This window comes from Colletotrichum lupini, chromosome 10, assembly GCF_023278565.1.
Source record: "Colletotrichum lupini chromosome 10, complete sequence".
NCBI lineage: Eukaryota > Fungi > Ascomycota > Sordariomycetes > Glomerellales > Glomerellaceae > Colletotrichum > Colletotrichum lupini.
The window spans coordinates 2,333,591-2,360,673 of NC_064673.1; the positions used below are offsets into that span (position 1 = coordinate 2,333,591).

Consider the following 27,083-nt stretch of genomic DNA (forward strand, 5'->3'; position numbering starts at 1 on the left):
TCTGTAGATAAAGCTGCCCACCTCTGATTCTAAGATGATGGCCGCTCATGAGGGCGAAAAGCTTGTTCCGTGCCAAGTTAATTGTTCGTTTCTCTGCATAACACACTGGACAGATTTTCTCGAGTCAGGATGACCTGCCTTCAATCTCTACCCCCCGAGACTATCTTGCAAATCGCAGCTTGTTCAGACCTCAGTTTCTCATGCCTTCGCCATCTCCGACTCACCTGTCGCGGCCTTGCCGTATATATCGCACCGCTCTTGTACCGCAAAGCTGTTCGGGACCACGCTGTTCTTCTGCGACTGGTGCGGAACGACCAAAGCGATATCATTCTGCGGGTTTTGAAAAGCCAGATCAGGCCAGATTGTGTTGCACCTCAACACTACCTAGATAGCTGCCTCCACGACGCCCTTCTGGGAGGTCACCTCAAGGCTGCCGACGTCCTTTTCGGTAATGGAGCTGAACCTGTCTTTAGTATCGACGTTGCAAATCGCTCAGAGCATCGTGAGACCAGGGACTGGCTTCAAGTCCATGATGCAACGGGACTCGGGTCTCTCGCACTTGCAGCGAGAAGCCGCTATCACATGACGTTCTGGTATAAAGATTTTGAGCCTTACACATCCGAGGAAGAGTTCTGGACCTATAAGAAGAAGGCGATGAAGACTATCTTAGAGAAACTCAGATCCCATTTTGGTCGGGATTCAGATCAGTATGGATTGAAGATATCGGAGGCCCATTATTTGAGAGATGAACACGAGGATGGGAAGAAGGAACCGATGCTTCGACATCCGAAATACGCCAGAGAGCTTGACATGGCCCTCGCCGAGGCTGCAACTGCAGACGGGCACTCTATCGAACTGATGGACTTCCTATTCGGGTGTGGAGCAACTGTCACCTGCGAACTCACACCGCAGCTTGCTGGGCATGCCTGGCACAATGCCCTGAACGAGGAAATTCCGGCTCTTTTCGAGGCCAAAGTGGATCTGCTCCTGCGTCATGACATCGACCCGACGAGTGTTTGGACCTGGGAGGGTATGCGGACACCGATACAGTTTTTCCTCCGCAAGTTATACCGAAATTTTCAATACTTTGAGGAACCCGGCGCCTTCACAAATAAGGTCTTTGGTTATATGGAATACCTAGAGTCGCGTGGCTGCCTACGCTGGCCAAGATCCACTCTCAGATCCTTTGTGCTCAGCGTCGGAACTGTTCAGATCAACTGCATCATCGACTATCCTCGTGCGGAGGAGCACGATGATATGAGTACCACTAGTCTTATTGAAGACGCCACAGATGGTAGGCGTGAGCTTGAGCTCATATTTAAAGAGCCGGACCCATCCCTGCTACCACTCCGAGTAGCTCTATCGAACCAAATTGCACTGAAGCACTTCCGGGATCTGGTGATCCTACCGTCGCCCACATTCAGAGAGTGGGTTGATAAGGAGTCAATGTCCAACGCTATTCAAGATCTCGATAGAATGTTCAGGACTTTTTCTGTCTCGTCACCTAGTGTGGAAAGCACCCGTGCTGCAGAGGACCAGCTCAGCGAGAATCATCCTGGACCCGAGGATGAGAGTAGCAGTTAGTCTATGCCCAGTAGTTTATCGATGGAGAATTGGACATTGCGTACTTACCTTTTGAACATACTGATATGGAAGAGCCACTAGGTATTCAACTGCTAGGGCTTGATCACATCCATTTGGTTCTCCTCCTTCCCGAAGATGTGTCAAAAGGGAAATACTAGGCTGGAGATACCCGAAAGTCTACTTCATCATCACATATGATCTAGGTATCCTTAATCATAGAATATGCCGCACTGAATCCAACGCCTCTCGAGTTGTTGCCTTCATGACTAGCCCTGCAGCCACTTGAAGTGCTAGAGTGAAAAGAGCAACCCTCCTCGCCTACCACTCCGCCCCTCGTTTCATTGCAGTTACTCAATCAATCTGAGTCGTGAATCTTCATCCGTGTTGACCTCCAAGGTCTTACCTCTCAGGGTTGGAGGTGATCAAGGTTCAATTACAACTCGGTACGCCAAGCAAACTCGGAGATGCAGGCATGTCTTCAGGGCTCGAGCAAGTTCAGAGAGGTTCTCGAGAGGTATGAATCGCCAACCTCTTTCCATAATGCTGGCTTGGAAACCTGCCAGTCTACCACACACATACACACACACACGTACATACATACACAAAACACCTTCGTCTGTGAGACAACAGCAACCCATCAAGCACGCATCTCAACACCACATCAGCCATCATACTTCACTCTATCAAAACTACCATTGGGGAAACAGCCAAAATGAAGTTCACCACTATTCTTCTTGCCGTATTGCCTCTCGTTGCCGCCGGCGGAGGCCCAAAGGACCCAAATAGTCTTCCGAGGATACGACTTCCGCTTCACGAACTGCCCGAGTGCTGGCAGGAGTGTTTGCAGCTAGAAAACAACCACTACCCTCCCAATATCAACAATGTTAACGTACACGACTTTTGTGTCGACAACGGCTACCACCTCCGATGGTGGTCTTTCCACACCCTCGCTACATGCACAGCGGGCAAATGCAATAGGGAAGAAGGCTTACAGTCACAGGAGTGGCTGTTCGATCTCTGCAAAATGAACTAGTTTCAAACAGAGACACAATTGCGTGACGCACACAGGCTGTTCGAACAATTCGCCTTCAAATGACATCGGATAAATACGACAGTATTTCCATGGCCGAGGTTCCAAACACCGATGACCTACAGGAAGCTAGGCTCAATTGGTGTTGAAGGGCCACAAATTACAACATGAGCATCAAGATATGTAATAGAGCTCGGCTATCATTGGAAGTTAGAGACAGGAACGACGCTCGCAGTGAAATAAAGGGTGCGAGCTGGTAATGGCCTCAGTGATTATCTAACCGAGGACCGGGTGAAGGGTGATGAGGCTATGGATGATTAAGGTCATCGCGACAGATGGGCATTTGAGGAAGCCCCAGCCTTAGTGCTGGAAGTTATCAATACGTCAACACGCAATATGCAGCTGGCAAGATGGACAAAGATGAGAGGGTAGAATGGAGGCGTTCGAGACTGATTGATATGAGCTTCACTTGTCGAAGGCCTAAACTTAGAAACGTAGCTGCTCCTAGTACAGGCAGCTGGCAGCTGTTGAGAATGCTTTAAGGGCGACTACATCATCACTATAAAATGAAAGTTAATTAATGACTATCAAGAAGATGCTCCATGAATCATCGCCTGGACCTCCTGTAATAACAAGACGGCAGGCTCTTGACTCAACTCACGATGGCATATAGCGCTACCCATCGGGTTCATGTCGCCATGAATACAGCGGCCCACTGCACTGTAATCATGCATGAGCTCGTATAGGTATTCCAGAATGGGACTGGGGAGATCCAGAGACCGTGATGACAGGACAGTGGTTCATTGGCTCGCTGTACACATACCCATTTTATGAAGGTGAAGTCCCGAGGATTATTTGCTTCTGGCTGTCACCATTGGCACCCATCTGCCATAAGGACGGCAGACAGAATGGTACTGGAGCTATTGAACGAGCATCGAGAGAAGAAGAATTGATACAATAAGAGCAGGGGAACATGAAGCCGTGTTCTCTCGGAAAGGGTCGAGACACAACACACAGCTAGCTGCCTGCAAGACGCTCGAAAAACTATCCGCGTATCCTCGGGAAGCCGCTGAGTCAACCCGAGACTTCATCTCAGGAGGTTGCCAGATTAGGCGAAGTGGATTCATCACTGACTTATCTAATTGGTTGAATGGAGACATTGGCAATTTGAATCGCAAGTTTGAACCTCCAGGCGCATGAACATGACCCAGAAGTCACACCTGAGGCGCTATCGACCTAGAATACCCAGAAGGTAATGTATTTGTGCAGCTGACGAGGAGTGAACAAAGGACAACCTTGTGTTCACCGGTAACACGAAAACATGGGGTTTGCTACCTTGCCTTGGTCAATGGTGACCGCAACGGATGTTTGGTTCCTTCAAAGCCGTCATTTGTTTGAAGTTCCGTCTCCACCATGACTCGCAGGCCTTGGCCTGTCACTTTCGTCTGATTGGCTGGCGACACGCCAAAGGATGCGGTGCAGCAACGCGATGAGCACTAAGGACCTAGGCTGGCGGCCCGATGGGGCGCCTGCATGATGCAAGGCAGCGAGAGAGAAATTGTTGAGTGACCTTTGCAGTACTTTCATATTGATGTAGGTAGACGACGGCGGAATCAAGGCCTGTTGTTCAGTCCCGTTGTCCAGTTGATGGTATTCTGAAGGGTCAGAAAATGCAAAAAGTACGAGGTGGAACGCTTTTACCGTATGACGTAAGGCATCCTGTACGTACAGGTAAGAAAGTCCGTCCGGCGTCCGGGATCGTCGGATTGACGGAGCCGGAGGCGGCGGATGATAAGGTAAGCTGACAGGTGACAAGGATTGGTCACAGGGGTTGGTTGAGAGCGCTGCAATGCACCAGGCACGCCGCACACCAGATTCTCCCGCTCACTCCCAGGTCGATTACCACATCAAAGAGAAATGGATTGGCACCCTGGATCCAGATGGATTGTGGATGGGTCCCGCGTGCCCGCCCCATGCCGCTGTCCGCCCGTCATGCCGGGCTGACGCTTTAGACCCTTCCTCCGAGCGACCTCGCACCGTTACGCTGACGAGTAGAAGTTCCTCAAAAAAAAAAAAGTGCGAATGCAACGAGGACTACGTTCTTTGTAGTACATCAATTTTTCCTGTCTGCGAAACGGACACCCGATCACACAGTACTATACACAGACAATGACGACCGATACCGCAGCTTCTGACCCCGCGGCCAGGGTCAAGTCCCACGCCTCGACGGTGTCTGATGTTGGGTATCCTCATGGCCACTTGGGTCACCTCAACGAGCACGAGGAGACGCAGCTCGCCGCCTTCAGAACGTTGCTCGAGGAGAAAGGGCTGTACAAGCCAGGCCCGCCAGCTTCCCACGACGACCCTACACTGCTGTGAGTTATTCAGCAAGATCCTCTTTTTCTGACGCAGTCGCCTACTGCGCCGGAACATCCGGAAGCAGACAGGAATGGCATTTTTTGCTGACTTTTTTCCGCCTTATCTTGCAGCCGATACCTTCGCGCACGAAGATGGGTCCCCGAAGACGCTCTCACGCAGTTCAAGGACACGGAAGCCTGGCGCGCCGCCAACGACATTGACGTTCTCTACCAGACCATCGAGCTCGACGCCTTTGAGCAGTCTCGTCGCCTTTACCCGCAATGGCTTGGCCGCCGTGACCGTCGCGGCATTCCCATCTACCTCTTTGAGGTCCAGAAACTTGATAGCAAGACGGTCGCCACTTATGAGAAGCTGGGCAAGGAATCGACCTTTAGCAAGGCCAAATTCGACGGCAAGACGCCCGCGGGCATGATGCGCCTATTTGCGCTGTACGAGAACCTCACCCGCTTCACGCAGCCGCTGTCGACGCAGCTGAGGGACCGCGAGCACCGCGATGCTCCCATCACCCTGAGCACCAACATCGTTGATATCTCTGGGGTCAGTTTGAAGCAGTTTTGGAATCTGAAGGGACACATGCAGGCTGCTAGTCAGCTCGCAACGGCGCATTACCCAGAGACTCTCGATCGTAAGCAGACATCCATCGCCGTCATATTCACTGTACTGACAGACCATTACCAGGTATCTTCATCATCGGTGCCCCTGCATTCTTCTCCACAGTCTGGGCCTGGATCAAGCGTTGGTTCGACCCGATCACAGTCTCTAAGATCTTCATCCTCAGCCCCCACGAGGTCCGCCCGACACTGGAGCAGTTCATCGAACCCCGCAACATCCCGAAGCAGTACGGAGGCGAGCTCGAGTTCAAGTTTGGCGATCAGCCAACCGTCGACTCCGCATGGGAGGGAATTGTGGAGTGGGCGCCCGGTCACGACCGCTTCACGTCACGCCCTGCCATCTGGCGCGAGACCGAAGATGGTGCCCGTGTTGAGTGCATTGGTATCGGCAGCGTCAAGGGCGTCGAGCAAAACGAGGTGATTTGCTCTGTACCCAAGACGTGGCCGCCCAAGGCTGAGGTACCTGCTGCTGAGCCGACACCGATTGCCACACCTGCGACTATGGAAGGGAGCGTGACGGAAGAGGCTGCCGCCAAGACGGAGACCGAAGCGCCTGTCAACGCCGCCGATGCGCCAGAGGCTGGCATACAGAAGCTTTCCATTGCAGACGATAAGCAGGTCGCGGAGAAACACGTCGAGGGCAGCACGTCGACGCCCCCGTCGGGACTGGCATAGACTAGTGGTAAACGGGCATGACTTCGAGACTGGGGTTTGCATATTTGGTGTGGCAGGGTTGATCTGCTTGGTGACCTGGATATGGTTTGATCTAATACCCCAATGGTGATGGAGTAGGTCTGGCAGGGCAAGGCAACATTGGCTGGAGTTACATCTTTATCGATTCATTTCGGGCATCTATTTAATAATAAAGCATTTGGTATCACGACGTTGTACCGTCCCATCTACCCAACGACCCTTAGGAAAACGCAACGAAGGTAGATCTAGGTTTGGGTCATCCCGTCTCCCCATCCAATCTATCGGATCTATCCTGTCCGTGTGCAAGTGCAACAGGAACAAAAGTTTATCACACAACCCACCAAACGCCTTTTTGTGCAAACCCGGCCCGCCATCCAGTCGTACAAGGAACATCTATCCCGAGTGACCCCTCCTCTTGCGCCACTCAGCCACGCCCTTCTCGATCTCGTTCCATGTCACACCATCCCTCACGAGCTGCATGGTGACTCCCAAGCTCTCCGTCTCCCGATTTCGACTCTCGTCGTCAAAGAACAGCATATCCGTAAACGGAATGCCCGTCTTCTTGAATATGGTCTCGAAATGTTTAATCTTACTACTAGGGTATATCTCCAACGGTGCGTCAAAGTACTCAAGCGCCCGCTTTGTCTTCTCCTTCTTGCCACTCCCTCCTTCCTCGGCACTCGGCGGCGGAACGTGTAGAAGCTTCAGCATATCCCGTGCAAGATCGGGTGCCGACGTCCGTGACGCGACTGCGATTTTGATGCCTGCTAGAGGCAGAGTGTAGAGTATTCGTGGCACGTCCTGGTAGAAGGCAAAGGACTCGCCGTGACGGTCTGTGACTGCCGAATGTGTGGCATTGGCTTTAAGCGGGCCGGAGACGTGTGTATCGACCCAAAAGGGCCAGAGGGTGTAATCGAGATCGAAGACAATGAGCTTCGGAAGGGGGAGCTCGTCGGTCAGGATTCGAGGAAGGGAGAGGGAGGTGGAATTCGTTGTCGAGGTCGAGGGCGTCCCGAGGTTTGTGGTGCTCCCTCCTTGGGGATTCTTCGAGAGTTTCTTCGGCATCAGGACTGTGGGAAAGAAGCGATTGGTGAACCCTGTAGCAGGTATAGAGCATTCAAAAAGACTAAGAACAGAAGGCGTAGGAAGTTGTTGCGGGTTCAAAAGAAGCGGCGGACAAGCTTCAAAGTGCAATGAGGGGCAAAGTGCCTTCGCTTGCGACTGCTCGCGATAGGTTTCGTCAGAACGTCCTGGCCGTCCATGGGGAGCGAAGAAGGAGTACGTACCTACCTGGCTCGTGCTTTTGTGGCGGATGCCTGCTCATCCACACAGGACCCGCTCACTCAATGTACGTACTTGAGGCGGCATTATGGCATTTCCTTTGGGAAGGTGCGAAAAAATTGGAATGGTGAACTGGGAGGAAAGAATCATGGAGATTCCAAATCCCATCCATCAACAACTCGTTCTCGCCTGTCTTCCTCCTTCTTATTGCCCGCAACAATGGTTAGCAATAGATCGTTTAGAAGCATCCCGAAATTACATTCTATCGCGACATCTGCTATCGACGTCCGTCGTGCCCACGGTATCTATCTACCTCTCTCAGTAAGCAAAACACGAGCGTTCGGTGAGAACACGTCCTCCGTCTTAGCGGGCAAAAAGCATGTCTCGACGTTGGCCTGATTCGAACAGACGCTCCCGAAGGAACAAGATTTCTAGTCTTGCGCATTAGACCACTCTGCCACAACGCCAGATGAGGAATCCGCTTTCAAGCGGGGATGCTGGAGAGGACGCTTCCATGAGCCCAAGGATGGGACTTGCGTTGTGTGGTGGATTGGGGCTTCGTTTGGAGAGGGTTGTGATACACTCAATAGGGCGGTGAAGAGGTAACGCTCCAAAGGGACCCATGTCTCCTCTCCTATGCTAACTGGCGTCGGAGCTTAGTATCCTCTTTCGGAAGAGGGCCGTCTTGACCTTCGGCTCCGACAGCTTCGAATAATGGCGATTCGTCCGGCCGGCTGGCCCACTCCCAAATGTCTTGAACCGATCTTGACGGGGCCGGCCGGGCATCATCCTGCAACATTGGCGGCCGGCGACGCAGGTTCGGTCAACACAACTCCCGGCAGCCGCCCCTGTTTGGTCCAACGAAACTTGACGCAGCATCCCGCGGATTTACGGACTTTCGGGTTTCTGTACCCCGCCGGCAACATGCCGACGATGCACGCCGCGATGGCAGTACCCCACGTCCTCATGATAGGAAGAGAACGATCAGATCGAGCCAGCAAACATTAGCTTGTTTAGTGAGTGGCTAAGTCCCGGCAAAGTATAGGAACCTTATTATGTGTCGATTGTATCCGTTCGGGACTACTTTTTGGCCCCGAGAGCTATGGCCATCCGTCAGAAAGTGTGTTTCGCCCATCCTTCACCGTGTGCCGAGGGAGCTCTGATACGTGACGACTCATCCGGTAGGCTCATTCGGCACTTGAATTGAAGGAAAAGGATGTTTTGTTTTATTTCTAAGTCGATGTATGGTGATACTAAGAAGATGATAGGCAGCTCCAGCCTTGGCACGCCGGGCTTGTCGGGATTATCTTGAGAAACATCCTAGTGCAAGCCAGGACTTTCTCCAAACGCCACGACCCCCGAACCGCCGTCTGAGTTTCGGCACCGCGCCATCTAATTACACCATAACAGCGCCCAAGAATAGGGGACTTGCAGCCACCACAACTCGTTTTACGCCGGACTCTGACGCCTCCAGCGCAAGTACCGAGTGTGCGTGACGTCCGATGGACTGTAGTGGGGTAGTGCGGGGGAACAAACATGGCTAAATCACCCATCCAACGGCATTTCCGCCGGTGAGATGTCAGCTCCAAGTCTAAATATAAGGCGGCTTTGTCCCTGCTTGCTTTACAAGCGACACCCGACGCCAAAGCTTCGTGCCAACAGCAAACCTTTCTTTACAGGTCTTCGCAGTCACAGCACCGACGAGCTACGCCCACCATGCCCGACCGGAAGATCCAGCTCGTCCGCCTGGCGCACGTCTTCTACAAGCACAAGAACATTGAAGAAGCTCGTAAATTTTACGACGACTTTGGCTTTTACGAACTCGAGCGCAAAGGGAACAAGACATTCTATCGAGGCTATGGTACCGAGCCCTTCGTGTTATGCGCCGAAGAGGCGGAGGAGGACGAGTTCGGAGGTCCGGCCTTCGTTGTGGAGTCTCTGGAAGACCTCGAGTACGCGTCCAAGACATTGCCAAGCGCAACAGAAATCCATGATCTCAAAGACGTGCCGGGCGGCGGTAAATGTGTGACGTTCAAAGACCCCGTCGACGGCTGGCCACTGCATCTGGTGTACAACCAGACGCCAATTGAGAAGAGGGATCCAGGATTTCCGAATCTCAAGTTCAACTTCGTGAGCATAACATATGAAGACATTTAGGGAGCTCATGCTGATCAGAAAACAGCCGGAAGAGAAGCATCGCGATGTCAACAAGAAGCAGCGTTTCACCAAGCGCCCGGCACCGGTTCACAAGCTGGGCCACTTTGGCGTGTGTCTGACGAACTTTGACAAGGCATACGAGTTTTACACTAGCAACTTTAACCTTTACCCAAGTGAGGTGAGTATTTCAGCCGTGCGAAGCCAGATTGCAGCCATCCTGACATATACGATGTGCAGCTCGTCCACGCCCCTGACAATAAGGACAAGAGCGTTACCGTGTTTTTCCGCTTGGCACGTGGCAAGGAATTTGTCGACCACCACTGCTTCTTCTTCCTTGAAGGCCCCAAGTTCCACGTCCACCATTCATCGTTCGAAACGCACGACTTCGACACCCAGGTGCTGGGCCACGACTGGCTGAGAGAGCAGGGTCACAAGCTTTGTTGGGGCGTAGGCCGCCATATAATGGGAAGTCAAATCTTTGATTATTGGTGAGTTAGCGATGGGAACCCCGGTGGCTATCCGATAGGTGGAAAACGGCATGGAAAGCTGACAGGAGAACAGGTTCGACCCCTCCGGTTTCATCATGGAGCACTACGTTGATGGGGACCTGCTCGACGACACGGAGAAGACGCACCACACTCCCGCAGCGCCGGATAATCTACACATCTGGGGTGAGTTAGAACCGTACCCGAGAGATATAACCTATGCTAACAGATGTGGTACAGGTCCAGAGGTGCCTGCGACTTTCCTGGCGTGATAGCAGACAGAGTCTCAGTGTCCTTCTTGTAGCAAGAACATGTATTGTAGTGCATATAATTGCGGCACAAACTTCTAGCAATCCATGGGATATTTTGACCGCCTTGCACCACTTCGAAATATGATGGCATACATTGGCCCACCCTCGATTCGGGGAATCTGCCGCATCGTTGCGAACATTGAACATTGTTGGAGTGCAAAACTCAGATTCCTACACTTTCTGCCTGCGTCTTACTTGATCTTGGAGTTTACAAGCTCTGGCTCACCACACGCAGATACCAATACAGGAAACAGCCTCGCTCTGGCCGCGCATCTCTTCGGTGAGGTACTAGCTTTACGTCACTCCAAGGAAGATGAGACGAGACGGGGAGTGGCTTCGCTGTGGCTTCGCCCCGATCGACCAGCTGACGAGCGCAGGCCGATTGTCGAGCTGAGAGCTGGCTATTTGGGGGTGCCGCGGTTTCTAAAAGTTGCCAATCTTTTTTTGCGACTGCGCCCTAGTACTACTCTTCTGAGGAAACCTGAGGTCCCGAAGGAAAGAGATTCCTGGTCCATGACGCATTGTCAAACATCCACAAAATAGAAGCATGTCGAAGACCTATGGCAATATCATCTCGGAAGTATTGGTCGATATCCGACCCTCGGACGAAATCAATTTCCAAGCAACTGTCACATACCCATTTGACGTACGAAACTCGCAACCAAATCTGGGAATAATTAGACTTTCCGCACCTCCCCACGAACATCAAATATAAGGGCTCCGTATTGAAGTAATCGACGACCGAGGTGCCTCAACGGCAGGGTTCATTCGACTGCACGTTGCAGCGACGAACACATGCCCCTGCACGACGATGCAAGCGTCTTTGGAGGAAGATTGACTAACGAACCCTTGTCCTAGTCTTCCCGTTTAGCGTCGCATTCTCCATCGGCACTGCCTCCCTTTTGCGGTACCGGTCGCCGGCGCAATGTCAAGATTCAACGGCCAAGAGGCCCACGTGTTCGAGCTTAAGCACTTCGACAGGTCTCCTCGCTTCCTGGCTGGCTGAATGGGCCTACAACAAGGAGGGGCGATTGACGAGCTGCTGCTATACTGGGGCGATGGTAAACAAGCTTCGGCTGTCTCGGTTGGCCCTTTGCCTCTTTGGGGCAGGTTTCACTGATTCAGGGGCGCATCGGCGCATTTGACAGCCATTGGTGTGCGGGGGTTAGGGTGATATTGCGGTCGATGATCATCTCGCCGCCTGCAGCTCCCATCGGCCAGCTTCACATCGCAACCGGGGTAGACGGAAAGCTGAAGCCTGAAAGGCCTCCCGCCCCCTCTTTGTCTGCGATCCAGTGGCACGTGTCAGACGTGGTTCGTACAAGATGTTCCTGAGCGACCCAGGGGTGAGCCTTGGGCAACGAAGTCTTGATTTGCCTCTTTACTTAAGGTTGACGACTGCCACACCCATCATTAGAAACATGGTCTTTTGATTCCGCATCCTCACGCATCCCGCCGCAAGCCGTTCGCTCTCCAATCCACTCCGCACCTCCCTCTCACCCCCGGACAAGGACTACGAGCTACTCCGTGTACCCATTTCACATCACGATGCGCGCTGACACCGCATTTGTGTTGCTTGCACAGGCTCTCGCCGTCCAGGGCGTGCGGATCGTCCAGTCCAACGACGACGGGTGGGCAGAGCTCTACGTTGGCTCTTTCAACGATGCGCTGAAAGCCTCCGGCCATGACGTCCTTCTCTCGGCACCTGCCGAGAACAAGTCCGGCTCCAGTATGTATAATCAAACTCATCCGAAGGTTCATTCACAAACGCGACGTCCACTAACACTCAATCCATCGCAGGTTCCCTCGACGTTGAGCCGAGCCCGCGCACCAGCGCTTGCCAGTACAACAGCTGCGCAGCCAACAGCGGACCGGTCGGCTTCAATGAGACCCGTAAGGATCTCCGCTGGGTCAACTCGTACCCGGTAACATCCATGCGATACGGTATCGAGCAGTTTGCTCCAGAGCAATTCAATGGTGCCGCCGTAGAACTCGCCGTCTCTGGCCCTAACGTCGGCTCCAACCTCTGGCTCCAGGTTCCTTTCTCGGGCACTGTCGGTACCGCTGTCTATACTTCAGGCACGAAGGGCATTCCCGCCATCGCCTTCTCCGGCTCTTCGGATGGCACTCTCGCGTGGAACACGCAGCCTGTGCCTGGGCGGAGCACGGTATATGCCAAGCTCGCGACGCGGCTGGTGGATAAAATTGTGAGCGGGGGTGCTCCGTACCTGCCGGAGAAGACATGGTTAAATGTCAATTTCCCGAAGGTCAGCGACACGGAGTGCAACGACCCGGACCAGTTCAAGTGGGTCTTGAGCCGGATCAACCCGGGACTGCTGTCCGGTCCGGATGTGAGCACGTGCGGTGACGACGCGAGGTTGCCCGAGGAGAACACGGTTGTCGGTACGGCGGGATGCTACATATCCGTAAGCGTGGGTGATTCCAACGACAAGACGACGGCGTCCAAGAGAAGCAGCAGCCTGTGCTGGATCGGTTGTCTGGCTTTTTGTCTTGCCTGCCTTGAATCGATTGAGAAGTTCCGTCTCTTGAACAAGCAGGCCGTGTATTAGTGTGATCCTTAATGAGCACATGAATGATACAGATCCATGAGTGTTTTGGGCTGCGGGTCGTCGACCGATCGCTGGGAGGGTTCAGTTGCTTGCTCTCTGAGAGAAGAGTTTCAACAAGACTCGGTAGGCGTCACCTCTGCGTGAACATACTTTGGCAGGGGAAGTCGCCACATACTATATAACTCCGGTAATGGCTAGTCGATACGGAAGCTTTATCCCACACACCCGTGATTACACTAACGATCCAGAACGGGATATGCTCACATCGGGCACGGAGGTACGACTGAATATTGATGCGATTTCTGGGTAAGCAATCTCCATGAAACCCATAGACGATGTCTAGTACAACCGCTCAGTCTACTATTTATCATCGTCCTCCATTCCGATAGTATTACGTGCGGAATAATGCTGGGTAACCGCCTGATACAACATAACATTGTTTAGAGAGTAGTTCGGATATCAATAGGAACCTGAGACTTGTTTGCCTTCATAGCTATCGCCGCAGTCGCCCTTGAGCATGAGCTACCTCCTTTTTACGGTGTGGATCACCGTCCTCCTGGATCTCTTCCTGGATTCATGCCCTGCTGCTCTCTGACTTTGTTGTAACTATTGGCTTATTTAAATAGTCTTCTCCCCGGTCACTGTGACCACTGCAGCAAGCTTCAAATCAGCGGAACATTCCTACCTGTATGGAATGAGCCCGCAAGAGATGGGCTTGGTGGATATCGCCTCTGCGCCTTTACTAGTCAGAGGGACATGGCCGTGGCTGGCCGCTACATTTACTACAAATTTGATTTCAAGTTAGTGAGAAGTGAGTTTCCTTCTTCCTACTTATAGTTTCGGGAATTAGAGACTTTAGGGACGAAAAGAGGGATATGCTGGAGTAGTCGTTTACTAAAGTTATTTATAAATCGTACTTTTAATCATATAATCTACCGCTTGATCTTGCTTCCTGTCGTGATGTTATTTTAGACAGAATACTGCGTGAGAAACGCCTGATATAGTATGATATAATGTTTGTTATTGACAGGTCTTGATAGTACTCGCCGCACTGTACCTTGGGCATATGCTATCTTCTCTTTATAACATAGATAGCTACTGCTGGTGGCTGTGGTGTCCATTGCTGTTTAGCCCTTTTTCATATTAAGGGGGCGATGTGTACTAATTTATACTGACTTCGCGATCATATTTACTGCCCTAGGCAATCGACGCAGAGGCACACGCTTTATATGATGCATCCTGCCCCATTTCTTTAAGATCTCTATTTCAATGATTAAGATATGTGAGCTGCATCTCGCTTGTGACTTTGGCATTTAGTAGAGTGGATGCCCAAGCCACAGTAGCATGCCCTCAGCATTTGTAAACTTAGGATTCACTTTTCTAGGTCCATGGCCATGGCCATAATCTACTACTTACTCATATTCTCTGTTCTGGTAATGTTCGTGCCTGAATATACCTTGGAGGCTGATTGATCTGGGTTGACAAGGTAGAGAAGCCGGTTGAATGAGGTCGAGAACTGGAATCCCAGCTCACACACCCATGCCCTAGGTGTTGACTGCCTTCCGACCGCTATTGTTGGTGGTTATGATTCCTGCTTGTCCTTCTTCACAAGTCTGGGCGGCGGTACGCATCCTTTTATACTGAATCTGAGGCCCACTTTGGCTACTATGATCACAACCCGGGGGCTAGTGCCACTCATTGAGACCCGTGCCCTTACGAACGCTGTGTGATCTCAGGGCAGGGAGTAAATAAGACGACTCGCCCAAACTTTCTCGACACGCCTCTTAGCTTTTTGCGATTCAATGGCCAATTCTCTTAATCCATCGTCTCAGCAAAGCCTCGGAAGTGGCGGGGTCCCAGCGTGGGTGCACTCGGTGGCGGATCGCATTGCTTCTTTTGAGTCCACAGGGAGGCGGCGATTGCGTGGCTTGATCGACTTCAGGCCCTTTTGTGTATGATACCGTGGTGTGTGTAATGTTGTTGGAATCCATTGTTGAAGGACTGTATTGCTGGTAAGTCAAGTGAAGTTTTACGAGCGTACCTGAGGCTGTACTTACTTGGAGCACAGGTTTGTTCTTGCAACTGGATTGGGAGCGGTTGTAGATGTGAACAAGTGTAATGACTGAAAGTATCAATCTCTTCCAGTCACTCAATATGAGCGGTGATGTATTGTTACTCCCATCTATCTCCTATACCATCGAGGTCGGCATCTGTGGTCCAATTCCTTACTCAAGGTTGCCCACTTCCCTCTTTGGATGCCAAGCCATCTCCGAAAGGCGGGAACAGACCGACTGCAAACCATGGGCGACGTAAAGCTTGAGACAAGCCATCGCTCTCATACTAGAAGATTTCGTGTGATCATGGCCTGTTCCCAGCACTTGCCCTCTTGCTCGTCCTCTGGTCGTAGGTTTTGGAGACCGCTTTGTCCACTGGAGGGATGCTTATGTAGCCAGATCGTAAAAGTGCTACCCCATGAGGACAGCGAACTACTGTACATGTGGGGTAAGTAAAATAATTTGCCCATGGTCGTCAGTCAGCAGCAAGTCGTGGTGGAATTCGGGGCTCCTCCATAACACAACCATGTCAGAATCATCATCTCGGAATGTAAGCCAATCCTTTACACCGACATGTCTGATCATTTTGCAGTCTGTGGAAGAGGCCTCAATCCTAGCTCATACCGTTCCCGAGCTGACTTCCTACTTCACGATAGGTTCGGAAATTGTTTTGGGATCGCTATGCATGTCTTAGTGCTGACGATGAACACCGCCTTTGCTGACGCTCTTGGCGTCAGCGGCACCTGGAATCCGCAGACTAAGGTGAGTGGTAGCCCGGATAAAACCTCCTTCAGGACTTCAAGATTGCCTTCGCTTTGTGTCCTAACTCTGATAGCTCCCAGGCAAAGAATTGTAAGGAACGACCTCAGGGTAGTTGACGTTGCAAGATCATGTCACGATACATCGACCGTAAGCCGGTGCACCCAAACCCTCGACCGATGAAGGTCATCTTATTGAGCTTTGGTCGGTGAGTGCCTTCTTTGAATGCAAGAAACTCCATGTTCAACGAAATCCATTGCTATTGAATGACGAGGCTAAATGGGGTATTGATAGAAACGCCACATTGGGATTCTACTACGCACTCAAGATCCTCGGCTACAAGCCCTATCATCAGCTTGAAGTCTTCAAGAATGGCGTACCCCACGTGCGCATGATGAACGACGCAGTCCGGGCGAGCTCCCAAGGGATCGGCAAACCTTTTACCCGTGAGGACTTTGACAAGTTCTTGGGCGATTTCGATGCCATCACCGACATCCCCGCATGGTTCCTTGAGGATCTTGTAGCAGCCTACCCAGACGCCAAGTTTGTCCTCACGGAGCGTGATCCTGAGGCGTGGAGGAAGTCCGTGGCCAAGACTTTCCAGCCACTGGGCGAATTTTGGCTGTCGCCTATGATTCGCCTGGTCGGATTGTTTGACTCGTATACGTACTACATTAGCAAATTGACCCACAGCTTCGTCTACGTTCTCTATGGTGGGTATCTAGGGCCTGACAAACAGAAGGCTCAGCGCGAGGCCGTCAAGGTCTATGAGAGACAGTGAGTACGAGAATAGATGGGGTTATTTCCGGATAACTTGCTGACCTACCCCCAGCAACAGGATGGTCAAGGAGCTGATTCCAGCGGATAAGCTACTCGTGATCAAGCTTGAGGAGGGACTTGGATGGGACAAAATATGCCCTTTCCTTGGTCACGACATTCCAGATGTTCCTTATCCCAGGGTCAACGAAGCAGCAGAGTTCCAGGTCATGGTAATGAAGGACATGATAGCATCGTGGAAGAAGACTGCTCTCAAGGTTGGAAGCTTTCTTGTTCCCTTGGTTGGGGCATCGATTTGGCTCTCGAGGCGATCTTAGTTGGGCTCATGCCGCCACCAACTTAAGCTAGACGTCTCCACGCAATGATTGTAATGGACACCGCTGTATCGGATTGATGCAATCAATATCCTGCTCGCGAACGTTTCTTAACCTAACCCTGAAGTTTGACTGCCTGACAAAGAGCGAGTTCCAGGTTTTCAAGGTCCTGGCATTGCTGTCCAACTAAAACTAAGTCCACTGAGTATCGACGGCAATTGTACGCAGTGATGGGGCAGCCAAGTATCGAGTCCTAAAGAATGTATCTCATGCATGAATAGAAGTGTGGGGATAGTCTTGTAGATCTCAAGGAAACTGATGTTTTCACCGATACAGGTCCGCGGCCCAGCACCGAAAGTAAGAGACGCACTGATCATACGAGACCTTCTGATACTGAAGTCATCCTCGGACTCGTCGAATCTCTAGAGCCACCTTTCGAGGTCGAACGATTCCAAATCCTCGTCAAATACTAGATTGCGGTGTACAACTCATGCGTTGGCGCCAACTATTACCGGATGGAAGAAAAGGCCCGTCTGGTAACTGAAGCCCTCTGTCTGGGACGACCTGCTCCAGGAGAAACCCCAGAGGCTGGTGGAAACGGAAAGTCTCCTTGACTACCGCACTGAGATATGGCATCTGCTGGCTTTCTTTTCATTAGACAGGGAGAGATAAAGCGCCTGTTTTCTTTTGGCGATAAATGGTATATTTCAATCATCTTATCCAAGGTTACAGAATGAAATACAAAACTTATTTTCTAATAAATAACAATAGTAATATGAAACCTTCAAACTTAGGAATAACCTCCAGGCCAGTTCATACTATATCAAAGCTAATCCTGCTTACCCTAGTGTCTTATTTAGCCATGCAAACTGGTATCTATTCCACTCTTGTCCAGCTCCGACTTGGACGTGATATCCAGCTGTTCTATTAAAGAACTTATAAGTTGCCTTATCGCCGAGTGCGTCCTTAACAACCTCCGGCTGGCCAGCGAAGAACCCCTCGAACTCGGAATCGACGACAAGGACGGGTACGTTGATCTTCTCAACCACGTCATGAAGAGTGTACTGCTTGAGCGATTCGAGCCACAGATACGGGGAATGCTGTTTGAAGCACCACAATCCGTGTCCTAGACCCCAGCGCATCGTTGTAGGCACTTGTGGGCTATCCAAGAGCGACAGGGCAGCCTCGTCAAATTCCTCTTGCTTGCCCGCAGTGAGAAGTTCCTTTATGCCCGGGGTCAGCTGACTGGTGTATCCCTCGTAGACATCCCACACGCCGCCATTGAGAATAAGAGCCTTGATCCGAGGCTCAAACGCAGCGGCACGAGCGGCTAGATATCCACCCATTGAAATGCCAACAAGAACCAGCCGGTCTTCATCGACGAAGCAGCCTCTGTGATTCATCAACTCATCTATCACTGGCGTGAGAACCTTTTCCCAATCAGGGATGAAACCAATATCATCATTGCGGCGAACAGTGGGCTGCCCTGGCCCTTCGTAGGTCATAACATTCCAGCCACGGGCCAAGGCTGGTACGACGAACGAGTGGTAGGAATCTTCCTGGCTAGCATCGTATCCGTTGCCGATAACCAAGGTCGGCCGTTTGGCCCCGTTGGCTGCAGGTGTGTACCAGATCGCTTCAATAGTAAAGTTGTCGGTCGGGATCTGGATACGTACGCCAGGAACGGGCAGTGTAGCAAGCGCCTTATCGAACGCAGCGCGTTGCTCGAGCCAGTAGCTATTGATACGTGGGTCCGTCCAGTTCGCATGGTTGTAAAAGTCGGCCTGACGGTAGTAGCTCGACGCAGCAAACCAGGCTTCCCGGACGTTCAATGGATCGTACGCATTGTCCGCATCCTCGGCTTGCTTTTTGGTGTATTCAGCCAACGCATGGAAGGCCTCAAGCCAGCTGGTGAAGTTCGCGGCCTTGATGTCTTTCGCTGCGGCCAAGACGTCGTTAACGTCGCCAGCCCCGAAAATGGTGTTTCCGAGGGTGAAGAGCAGCTCGAAGTGGAAGCTCTCATCCTCGCTCAAGAGGATGATGGGATCTTCTAGTTCCTTTGGCGAGAATGATGGCCCAGAGTCGCGGGAAAGAATGGTGCTTGAAGCTACTGTTGACCCCAGGAGAACAGCACTGAATAGTGAAGTTGACTTCATTTTGAAAGGCACTCAGAAGTAAGTGTAGAGTAGAGGAAAATGGGTAGAGTTGCTGGTGATGGTATTGATCATGCTATAATATTCTGGGCGATGCACTGCCTTTTATCTTCATTCGCTTGTTCTCGCAATCTATTCCAGCGACAGCAACGCACAACCAGTTTACACCTACACTTTGCACCAGCCATGCACCGAGCCTCTTTGCGATTGGTATTTTCCTAGTTGCGCACTTCCGGGAACCATGAGGCTATTGTGAATGACGCAGCGACTAGGACGGATAAGGCAATTTCTTTGCGATTGGTCGCCTTCTAATGCTGTGCCACTCTCTAGTGCTAGTCACCCCACGGCTTTCGCATCTCCCATTGCCAACACTGCACACAAGCCTGGCCGGTGAGGATACCTGGACTCAAACTCAACGATCTATAATTCGTTCGCAACGCTATCTAATTTCCGCATGACGGTATTTATAACTCAGTCTCTGGATGCGACGAATCGCAAAGAGAACCGGTCGCGTGGCAACTCTCAACTAGAAGCGACATCAGTCCTTTCGATCATCGCGCAGCAGACATGGTCAATCATGGCGCCTCAAAGGGCTGCTCGACATGTCGCAAACGACGTGTTAAATGCGACGAGGGCAGACCAAGCTGTCGTGAATGCCTCCGGCTGCGACGGGTGTGTGGAGGTTACGAATCACAGAAAAAGACAGGCGTATTTCGGTTCAAGGACCAGAGTACTAGTGCAAGGCTCCTTACGCCGACATTACGGTTCAGGAGCCCTCGCACATCGACAGCGCCAGAATGGACAATGCAGGCTGTCATACCAGCAACAATTTCCACCGGCGACGAATCATTCGCTATCTGCTTCTTTCTCACCTCGATCGCGGGCTTAGGACGCAGCTTTCACTCGACCCAGGGTTTCCTGGAGCCTCTTCTTCCTGTCGTATCCAAGGAGCAGCCGGATTCTGTCCTCTCGACCGTCCTGACTGCCGTGTCAACGAAGCTCTGGAGCATGTGGAAAATCCCAACAAACACTTATCGAACGCCTCATCCTCCATTTGCTAGGGCGTTGAGTCGCCTACGAGCAGCTCTCAACGATCCCCTCGAGCGGTCAAAGGACAGTACCGTACTCAGCGCTATCTTGATGCATTTCTACGAGAGCCTCGCTGCTCGGTCGACGCACCAGCATACCATGCGCACCCACCAGGAAGGCGCTCGTGCATTGCTCGAACATGGCGCGGAGAGCCTCTCAGACTCGGATTGCCGCGCATACTTGAGGAGCTACCTGCGGCACTGTGATGTGTCGACATATATGGAAACGCAAACAGACGACACCTTGGGCCTGGATGCTTGGTTCGATGCAGGGTGGGACCATTCTTTGCCAGCCAACCCGAATGCAGTCTTGGACCTGATCGGGCTCTCAATTGCCGATTTGCAAAAGAGACTATCCACCTTTATGTGCGAGCTGGCCAAGAATAACCTAGATGGTCTGACTCTCGCGACTTGGTGGCAGGACGCTTCGTCCGTTGACGCACAGCTCTTGGATTGGGTTCAGCTAGTGCCGGCTTCATGGCAGCCTTCAACTTATAAAAGATCAGAAGAAGACACATTTACATACTTCGGGTTCTGCGATATATACCCGACCGTCCAGATTGCTACAATCTGGAATGTATGGCGCGTTTGCCGGCTCATGGTCCTGCGGATGAAGTTTTATCTGCTTGCGAAAGCGCCCCCCGAGGCGCTGCAGCAAACTATCTTGGTTGCCACCGAGGATTCCAGTTTCCCAGATCCCAATCGCGGCAGGAAGTTGGTGGACTCCATCTGCCGGTCCATGCCGTTTTACCTGGGTAATCGCCAAAATCACAGAGGCTTGCACGACTTGGCGGACCCAGCGATCAGAATCCCCAGCTACCACGACCAAGACTTCGACAAAGCTACACGTATGCAGTATATCCGAGGGGATCAGGCAATGAGTCTCGATGATTATAAGCGACATGTACTGATTCAAGGCCCTTCGCACGCACTGCTTCACTTGAACAGCCTGGTTAAAGTGCTGTCGAAGGAAGGTGGAGAGCTTATCTGTCGTGGGCTGCATAGGGACAAAGTCGTCTGGATACAGGAACAGTTCCTCCGGGTCTGTAAACTAAATGACCCAGTCAGCCGGTTAGGATAGTGGTAAATTATACAACCCTTATAATAAGCCACGCTTTGGTATGGGTGCATGTTTCTTGTTAGCTCCAGGTTCTTTGAAACTTTAAGACTCAACGTGTGACGACCCAGCGGTTACTGATTAGTAATAGCCTCACTTATCAGCCATTAATATACTAACATCGACACTGGGCCCAAGGCGCACGTATTGCCCATATCTTTCGTGCAATGCCAAGTGCGTCTCGCGGGCTCGTCCTCTGGCCACACCAATCAACTTCCACATGTCGGTATGCTTGGCAAAGAAGTGATTTAATGCAAGCGACAAGTCACTTGGAAAGTAGACTCAAAGGGATAGAATACATAATGCAGTGGATAGGCAAAGAAACCCCTAACAGGCGAGGCCAGCCTCAACGATCAAGCATAGACGATCCATACCCGAGGTGCAACACTTAGCTACGAGTCAGCAGATTTAATGGGGTATAAGCCGAGGGCAAGTTCAGGGCAAAAAACTATGCTATAACAAGTATACAAAGAATAAATATCCCCTGAATGGGAGTCTCGAATCTGTTGCAGATGGCCGCTGTCCACCTAAAAGCTATATTTATTCTCTTGAATATTCGCCCTATAGAGTCGGAATTCGAGGAAGACTGTGGGAACGGCCAAGCCCGGGAGAAGATGCGGCTCATTCCCCGCGCGACACCCGATCTCATGGTCAAATCTGGTCATGGCAGGAATCAGCTCCCCGTCATAGGCCGAGACGGCACTTCTGCTTTGACCGCGCATGCCGAGTTGTCTTCACATGGATGGTAATTTGCAACCTTTGGGCCCCAGATGGGACAGTGTATTGAAATGCGTGTATCTTCAGTGCTTCTAACCTTCAGAACTATATCGTGTCGAATCCCCCCCGCTCCTTGTTGGAGGGGGGTGGGGGGCACAATTGGGCGTGTCGGCCATAGCTCCCGTGTCTACGCTGCCTTTAATGTATTTACAATAATATTGAATTTTCTCCACGGGGCACTTAATGTTCACTCGATCATAGGATGCCTCTACTCCTGTACTGTTGAAGGCTGAAAGAACGAAATCTTAAGATACATGCTTCAGCTCGTCTTTACAAATCACTACAAATTGTATCTCGGCAAAGTTTGTGACTGGCCAGCTTTCCAATGCTCGAAAGCATCGACACTTTCCTCCAAGGCATCAAATCCCAGAATAACTTCGAGGTAGGCCGTGTCAGCGAGAGTGAAACCATCGGGTGAAGCTCCTCTAGGTTCAGACCTTAGCCAAGCATCCCTTGACTCCTGAATGGGGCCATCTGGCAAATGATATGCACGCTGATTTGACCTTGCTCCCTGAACGTTGATGGTGGTCCTGGACTTTCGTAAGTTCTCGTAGATCTCCAACATGCCCAGTACAGTGTCTCTGGTCCGATCATGATATAGACCTGAGCTCTCCAACTGCCCAAGCAGCTTTCCCAGAACAGCGCCATCTTCTACCGCCATTGCTGCGCCCTGCGCTTGATATGGCAGTGTTGGATGGCATGCATCGCCAAGCAAGGCTATGGGGCCCTGTTGAAATCAGTGATCACTCGCAGATACTAGGTCCGTAGAATGATTACCTTCCTCCACGATTGCAATTCTTCGTGGTGACACAGCTTCCATTTTAAAACGGACGGGACACATGACAGCATTTTTATCAGTCTACGTCGATCAGGTCAGTAACAATACTCCAGTGTGAGAGAATTCTTTTACCGGACCTTTCATCCCAGCTGACAAACAAAGCTCGCATCTCCTCCACATCCCCAGGCGCCTGTCTCATATCTTTGGGTATGTCATCTGGGCATATAATGACAAGGTTGAATACTTGTCCACCGCCGATGGGATAAAGAACACAATGCTTATTCGGGCCCATCCAGCATTTGACTGTCTTATGCTCGATCAAGTCGTCTATCCGAGGGTCTTTCAAATCCTTCATCTGCTGCAAGGTCAAGGTGGCTCGATATGCAAGGTCTCCCGTCTCAGACGGTGGAGAGGGTCGGCCAAGAATCTGATCCCTCGATCTTGACCAGAGACCTCCGCGGTATTAGTAAGGACATGTTTTGCCAGTCTCGGATCAACGTCAAGAAATAGTAACTTGAAATGTGGGCAGACTGACCATCGGCACCAACGACAACATCACCCCTTACGATTTCGCCAGTCCCAAGGCGCACACTTGAGTCTTTGAAATCGATCGCCACTGCCTCCGTGCCAAGTCGTAACTCTGCGCCAGCCTCCTTGGCCGCGCTCCATAATACACCGTGGTAGTGTGGTCGAGCAATAACCCTAAGAGAGGGTCAGACTCAGCTTCATCAGCAACGCACCTCGCCACCTCGGGCAATAACTGACATCCAAAGATCGCCATAGGATTGCTTCATCTTCTCGCCGCCTTCCATCTGATACAAGACCTTGCCATCTTTGTATCGAAGGTAATCAATTGTATCGACCAAAGTGGCCTTGTCTAGCAGTTGGGGTACGAGGCCGAGCTTGCGAAGGATCCGGGCAGCGTTAGGTGGTATCTGTATCCCTGCGCCGACCTATTGAACTCACACTGTCAGTAGCCCCCTCAAGTCTTCAGCTTCAAGGTGCATCAGAATGGCACTTACAGGCTGTAAAGCAGCAGCTTGTTCGAGAACTACAACTTCGAGGCCTTCCCGACGACAGGATATGGCGCAAACCAGACCACCGATTCCGGCACCAATAATGACCACCTTCATTTCGATTCCAGCAAACTTACATGTATTTCAGGTATGGGTGTTCATTGATGAGGTGCGATCGAAGATGTCTGAAATAAAAGGAGCTGTGCTGTGTTCCCGAGCACGCATATATAGGACGGTTCCAGCAAAACCAATTCCTCGTCACAGTGACGCGTAAAACTGATGGAAACGACTTGCCAAAGGGGGTAATGCTGACCGATGTCAGAATGAGCTCGGAACGATGGGTTGACCGCCATTGACCGAGCTTTGCCGATGCGATAGCTAACCGTAACACGACTGACCCCATGACCATCACCCGCATTCTTCAAAGCTTCATCCCTGCAGTTTTCGAGGGAAGGCGTTGAATGATCCTGCAAATCTGTCAACAAACCTGTTTGACTACGAACTTTCTCTGGAGGTTTGTAAGAAAAAAGGCTTCCACATCGCACACCCATGTGTCAGATGATGGCAGAAACTATTACCTCGTTGCCGGCACAGAGGTAAACATCAAAATTTGGGATGAAAAGACCATGCGAAAACCTTAAGTTAGCGGTAATTTGAATACTTTCGTGTGCTGTTATTTTACGTTACATAGCCAGCGACCGGAAAGACTGGAGCATCTGTTTGTCCGATCAAAGACAGCCCTTACGAATAATTGTGCATACCTTAGGCTGGGAAAACCTGTCACCAGTTTCATGGAAACAAGTTTCATGCTAGGTAGAATCTTTAAACACGCTCCGGCAGACTCTTGAATTAGTCATCAAATAAAACTACATATGACTGCATGTGGCGTCTCGCATCGCTGCATCAGCTCAGTCGAACTCTCGTAACATAAGCACGCTTACTGCATGCTCACCTGCACTGCGTCGATTGAGACTTCAAGTTGCTGATGGCATTACGAGTTTCCCTGCATCCTCAATTCTGCCAGTCACAAAACCGAGAGGAACGTTTGGACCCCAAACATGGAGTGAATCTGGTGCTTCTGGAGACCGGGTAGCTTCAGTGTTCTCGTTGACCAGGTCCCCATCGCAATAATGTTCAACAATGTTTCCCGATGTATCAAACCTATGGCGAATATCCCGTTATTCCACCCTTCGGCACTTGTTCCTTGGAGTCTTGGGGATCGCGTTCATGCTTACCAGTAGTCAAATAGTTGGCTGCCCAAGACATGCCGTCCAATTCCCCAGCAGTTGGTGTAACCCTTCTTCAAAAGCCACTCGTGGCCGAGAGCTTGAGTATCCATATCATTAACCTCGAAGCTAGCGTGATGAACAAAAGGCGTCTGGCTAAACGGATGGGCGCCGAGGAAAAAGCTCTGGGTCCGTGATCAACAGATGCACCAAAGATTACACGGCTTTGCCACTTACATGGTGGTCAGTGAAAGTGGTTCCTCTATCAACGTGCATGAAGCAAGTCGTGTCTTTGTTTGTCCGAGGGTCGAAAACCGCGTCAGTAGGCACTAGGTTCATAAGGCCAGTGTACCACTTCAGCGTTTTCTCGTAGGTGTCCTTGGGGACCATGAATCCATAATGCCCCAGCTTGTGAATTGGACTAGGCCCGTAATTGAAGCGTTTGAAACGACCTTTTCTTGGCTTTTCGTCAACCAGATTGGCGGGGGGACTCTCGTCGTCAGCAATCCGGCTTTTGTCCACATTGTCAACATCGCTTCTTGGGGCCTGGCCGTGAATGAATCCAACATAGTACCCATTCGGGTCGACAATGTCTACTCTTTTACCACCTCCAGGACCTTTCTCGCCGTGAATGCCTGTAGCGTCAGGGTGATTCGCAGCGACCTCAAGGTCGTTCTCGTTCTCCACGACCCAGGTTGCGCCAATAAATGCGCGGCGTGAGCCGGGAGATCTTTCAATTACATAGACGTACGGGTCAACACCGAAGCCGGCAAAGTAGACACGTCCGTCCTGCCGAGCCACCTCCTGAAGGCCAAAGTCTTCAAGGAATTGGGCTGCCTTTTCGACGTCGACGTGCTGATACAGCACTGAGGCCAGACGAATGACCCTAATCTTCTGTGGTGGTGAAGCCATGGGTGCGACACGCGACTAATGATAAGCTGGATGGGTTTACGGACAGTGAATCAGATTACGTGCAGGCTCTTGGATACTCAAAACGGCTGGTCATATATGTAGCGCAATGCACTAGATTTCCCAACGGGATTTCGCGGACTTCTTGACCGATGATGCGCCGCGGCCTTGAACGGCTTTACCGCGAATGCCGCCTGGCTATTTGACCTGCATCTGCCGGAAGACACGGGCTCCTGCTGCCAAGGGACTAACTCTATTTGACGGCTCTTCCTTTCGCTATCTACAGATTCCGGAATGAGAGATCCTCACCCGATTCTTTACTTGGTTGCTCTTTCGATTAATTGCCACAGGCTGGGAAGTCTTCTTCCGTATGCTCACCTAATTGCTCTTGGCAACTCACTGTTGACCATGTCTTTCAATCGACTTGTTCATTTTGAGGAAGATGGGAAAGTTAACTATGGTGATATGATCGACTCTAGTGATGACAAGGGCTTCGACGTCTTGGAGCTGGATGGTAGCCCATGGCTAGGTCTAAAATCAACTGGTCGCAAGGTCAAAACAGCGAAGGTACTTCATGCACCTTGCCCGATTCGCCATTTGCTCACAATGAAGACGCTGCTTTTATGCCCCATTGCGGCCTGTCCATCATTATCTGTGTAGGGCTCAACTACAAGCAACATGCAGAAGAAGCAAAGGTATGCATAATGCCCAAGTCCTGCCCTTGGCCCTCACACAGTGTAGTGTTCCTGAACTGAGAAAAGCTTACTTACGTATCGACGCAACGTCTAGTCGAAGGTGCCCACCTTTCCCGTCATTTTCACGAAGCCTAGTGATGTTTTGGCGGGGCCTTTGGACGATATCAAAGTACATCCAGACGCTCAGATTCAACTGGACTACGAAGGAGAGCTCGTGGTCATCATCGGCCACGATGCCAAAGACGTCAAGGAAGACCAGGCTCTCAATTACGTATTAGGATACACAGCTGGCACGACGTGTCTGCAAGGAACTTTCAAC

General features: G+C 51.3%; 13 protein-coding genes and 1 non-coding gene across 14 annotated transcripts; 7 read left to right on the forward strand and 7 right to left on the reverse strand.

Annotated features, from left to right (window-relative positions):
• Positions 1-129: 129 nt before the first annotated feature.
• On the forward strand, positions 130-1,584 carry CLUP02_17856 (uncharacterized protein; the record flags this gene model as incomplete). The annotated part of the gene is made up of 1 exon (XM_049296760.1): positions 130-1,584. One exon carries the CDS (start codon positions 130-132, stop codon positions 1,582-1,584), a length of 1,455 nt encoding a protein of 484 aa, XP_049137984.1.
• A 712-nt stretch (positions 1,585-2,296) lies between these two features.
• On the forward strand, positions 2,297-2,617 carry CLUP02_17857 (uncharacterized protein; the record flags this gene model as incomplete). Its single annotated transcript, XM_049296761.1, has 1 exon — positions 2,297-2,617. One exon carries the CDS (start codon positions 2,297-2,299, stop codon positions 2,615-2,617), a length of 321 nt encoding a protein of 106 aa, XP_049137985.1.
• Positions 2,618-4,783: 2,166 nt separating this feature from the next.
• Positions 4,784-6,279, forward strand: CLUP02_17858 (CRAL/TRIO domain-containing protein; the record flags this gene model as incomplete). Its single annotated transcript, XM_049296762.1, has 3 exons — positions 4,784-4,989; positions 5,104-5,618; positions 5,672-6,279. The coding sequence occupies 3 exons, from the start codon at positions 4,784-4,786 to the stop codon at positions 6,277-6,279; spliced, it is 1,329 nt and encodes a 442-aa protein (XP_049137986.1).
• Positions 6,280-6,690: 411 nt separating this feature from the next.
• Positions 6,691-7,362, reverse strand: CLUP02_17859 (magnesium-dependent phosphatase-1; the record flags this gene model as incomplete). Its single annotated transcript, XM_049296763.1, has 1 exon — positions 6,691-7,362. One exon carries the CDS (start codon positions 7,360-7,362, stop codon positions 6,691-6,693), a length of 672 nt encoding a protein of 223 aa, XP_049137987.1.
• Positions 7,363-7,797: 435 nt separating this feature from the next.
• CLUP02_17860 (glyoxalase) lies at positions 7,798-14,831 on the forward strand (the record flags this gene model as incomplete). The annotated part of the gene is made up of 25 exons (XM_049296764.1): positions 7,798-7,921; positions 8,048-8,172; positions 8,239-8,529; positions 8,764-8,796; positions 8,847-9,064; positions 9,100-9,149; positions 9,209-9,708; positions 9,761-9,913; positions 9,973-10,223; positions 10,297-10,410; positions 10,461-10,509; positions 10,571-10,950; positions 11,075-11,177; positions 11,317-11,350; positions 11,390-11,592; positions 11,657-11,770; positions 11,841-11,877; positions 11,949-12,260; positions 12,332-13,067; positions 13,134-13,241; positions 13,300-13,378; positions 13,434-13,473; positions 13,595-13,703; positions 13,758-13,912; positions 14,650-14,831. 25 exons carry the CDS (start codon positions 7,798-7,800, stop codon positions 14,829-14,831), a joined length of 4,500 nt encoding a protein of 1,499 aa, XP_049137988.1.
• CLUP02_tRNA336 lies at positions 7,964-8,045 on the reverse strand. The gene has a single exon. It is a non-coding gene; the product is annotated as a tRNA-Ser (tRNA).
• A 1,026-nt stretch (positions 14,832-15,857) lies between the features above and the next one.
• CLUP02_17861 (uncharacterized protein) lies at positions 15,858-17,008 on the forward strand (the record flags this gene model as incomplete). Its single annotated transcript, XM_049296765.1, has 4 exons — positions 15,858-16,007; positions 16,070-16,122; positions 16,209-16,691; positions 16,747-17,008. 4 exons carry the CDS (start codon positions 15,858-15,860, stop codon positions 17,006-17,008), a joined length of 948 nt encoding a protein of 315 aa, XP_049137989.1.
• Positions 17,009-17,467: 459 nt separating this feature from the next.
• On the reverse strand, positions 17,468-17,641 carry CLUP02_17862 (uncharacterized protein; the record flags this gene model as incomplete). Its single annotated transcript, XM_049296766.1, has 1 exon — positions 17,468-17,641. One exon carries the CDS (start codon positions 17,639-17,641, stop codon positions 17,468-17,470), a length of 174 nt encoding a protein of 57 aa, XP_049137990.1.
• Positions 17,642-17,844: 203 nt separating this feature from the next.
• CLUP02_17863 (uncharacterized protein) lies at positions 17,845-19,161 on the reverse strand (the record flags this gene model as incomplete). The annotated part of the gene is made up of 1 exon (XM_049296767.1): positions 17,845-19,161. The coding sequence occupies one exon, from the start codon at positions 19,159-19,161 to the stop codon at positions 17,845-17,847; it is 1,317 nt and encodes a 438-aa protein (XP_049137991.1).
• Positions 19,162-19,962: 801 nt separating this feature from the next.
• On the forward strand, positions 19,963-22,112 carry CLUP02_17864 (uncharacterized protein; the record flags this gene model as incomplete). The annotated part of the gene is made up of 3 exons (XM_049296768.1): positions 19,963-21,288; positions 21,502-21,589; positions 21,931-22,112. 3 exons carry the CDS (start codon positions 19,963-19,965, stop codon positions 22,110-22,112), a joined length of 1,596 nt encoding a protein of 531 aa, XP_049137992.1.
• Positions 22,113-22,420: 308 nt separating this feature from the next.
• CLUP02_17865 (uncharacterized protein) lies at positions 22,421-23,273 on the reverse strand (the record flags this gene model as incomplete). Its single annotated transcript, XM_049296769.1, has 3 exons — positions 22,421-22,867; positions 22,918-22,999; positions 23,056-23,273. The coding sequence occupies 3 exons, from the start codon at positions 23,271-23,273 to the stop codon at positions 22,421-22,423; spliced, it is 747 nt and encodes a 248-aa protein (XP_049137993.1).
• A 43-nt stretch (positions 23,274-23,316) lies between these two features.
• Positions 23,317-24,051, reverse strand: CLUP02_17866 (uncharacterized protein; the record flags this gene model as incomplete). The annotated part of the gene is made up of 3 exons (XM_049296770.1): positions 23,317-23,620; positions 23,684-23,871; positions 23,941-24,051. The coding sequence occupies 3 exons, from the start codon at positions 24,049-24,051 to the stop codon at positions 23,317-23,319; spliced, it is 603 nt and encodes a 200-aa protein (XP_049137994.1).
• Positions 24,052-25,165: 1,114 nt separating this feature from the next.
• CLUP02_17867 (uncharacterized protein) lies at positions 25,166-26,072 on the reverse strand (the record flags this gene model as incomplete). Its single annotated transcript, XM_049296771.1, has 2 exons — positions 25,166-25,345; positions 25,398-26,072. 2 exons carry the CDS (start codon positions 26,070-26,072, stop codon positions 25,166-25,168), a joined length of 855 nt encoding a protein of 284 aa, XP_049137995.1.
• A 675-nt stretch (positions 26,073-26,747) lies between these two features.
• Positions 26,748-27,042, forward strand: CLUP02_17868 (uncharacterized protein; the record flags this gene model as incomplete). The annotated part of the gene is made up of 2 exons (XM_049296772.1): positions 26,748-26,764; positions 26,859-27,042. The coding sequence occupies 2 exons, from the start codon at positions 26,748-26,750 to the stop codon at positions 27,040-27,042; spliced, it is 201 nt and encodes a 66-aa protein (XP_049137996.1).
• Between the last annotated feature and the right edge of the window lie 41 nt (positions 27,043-27,083).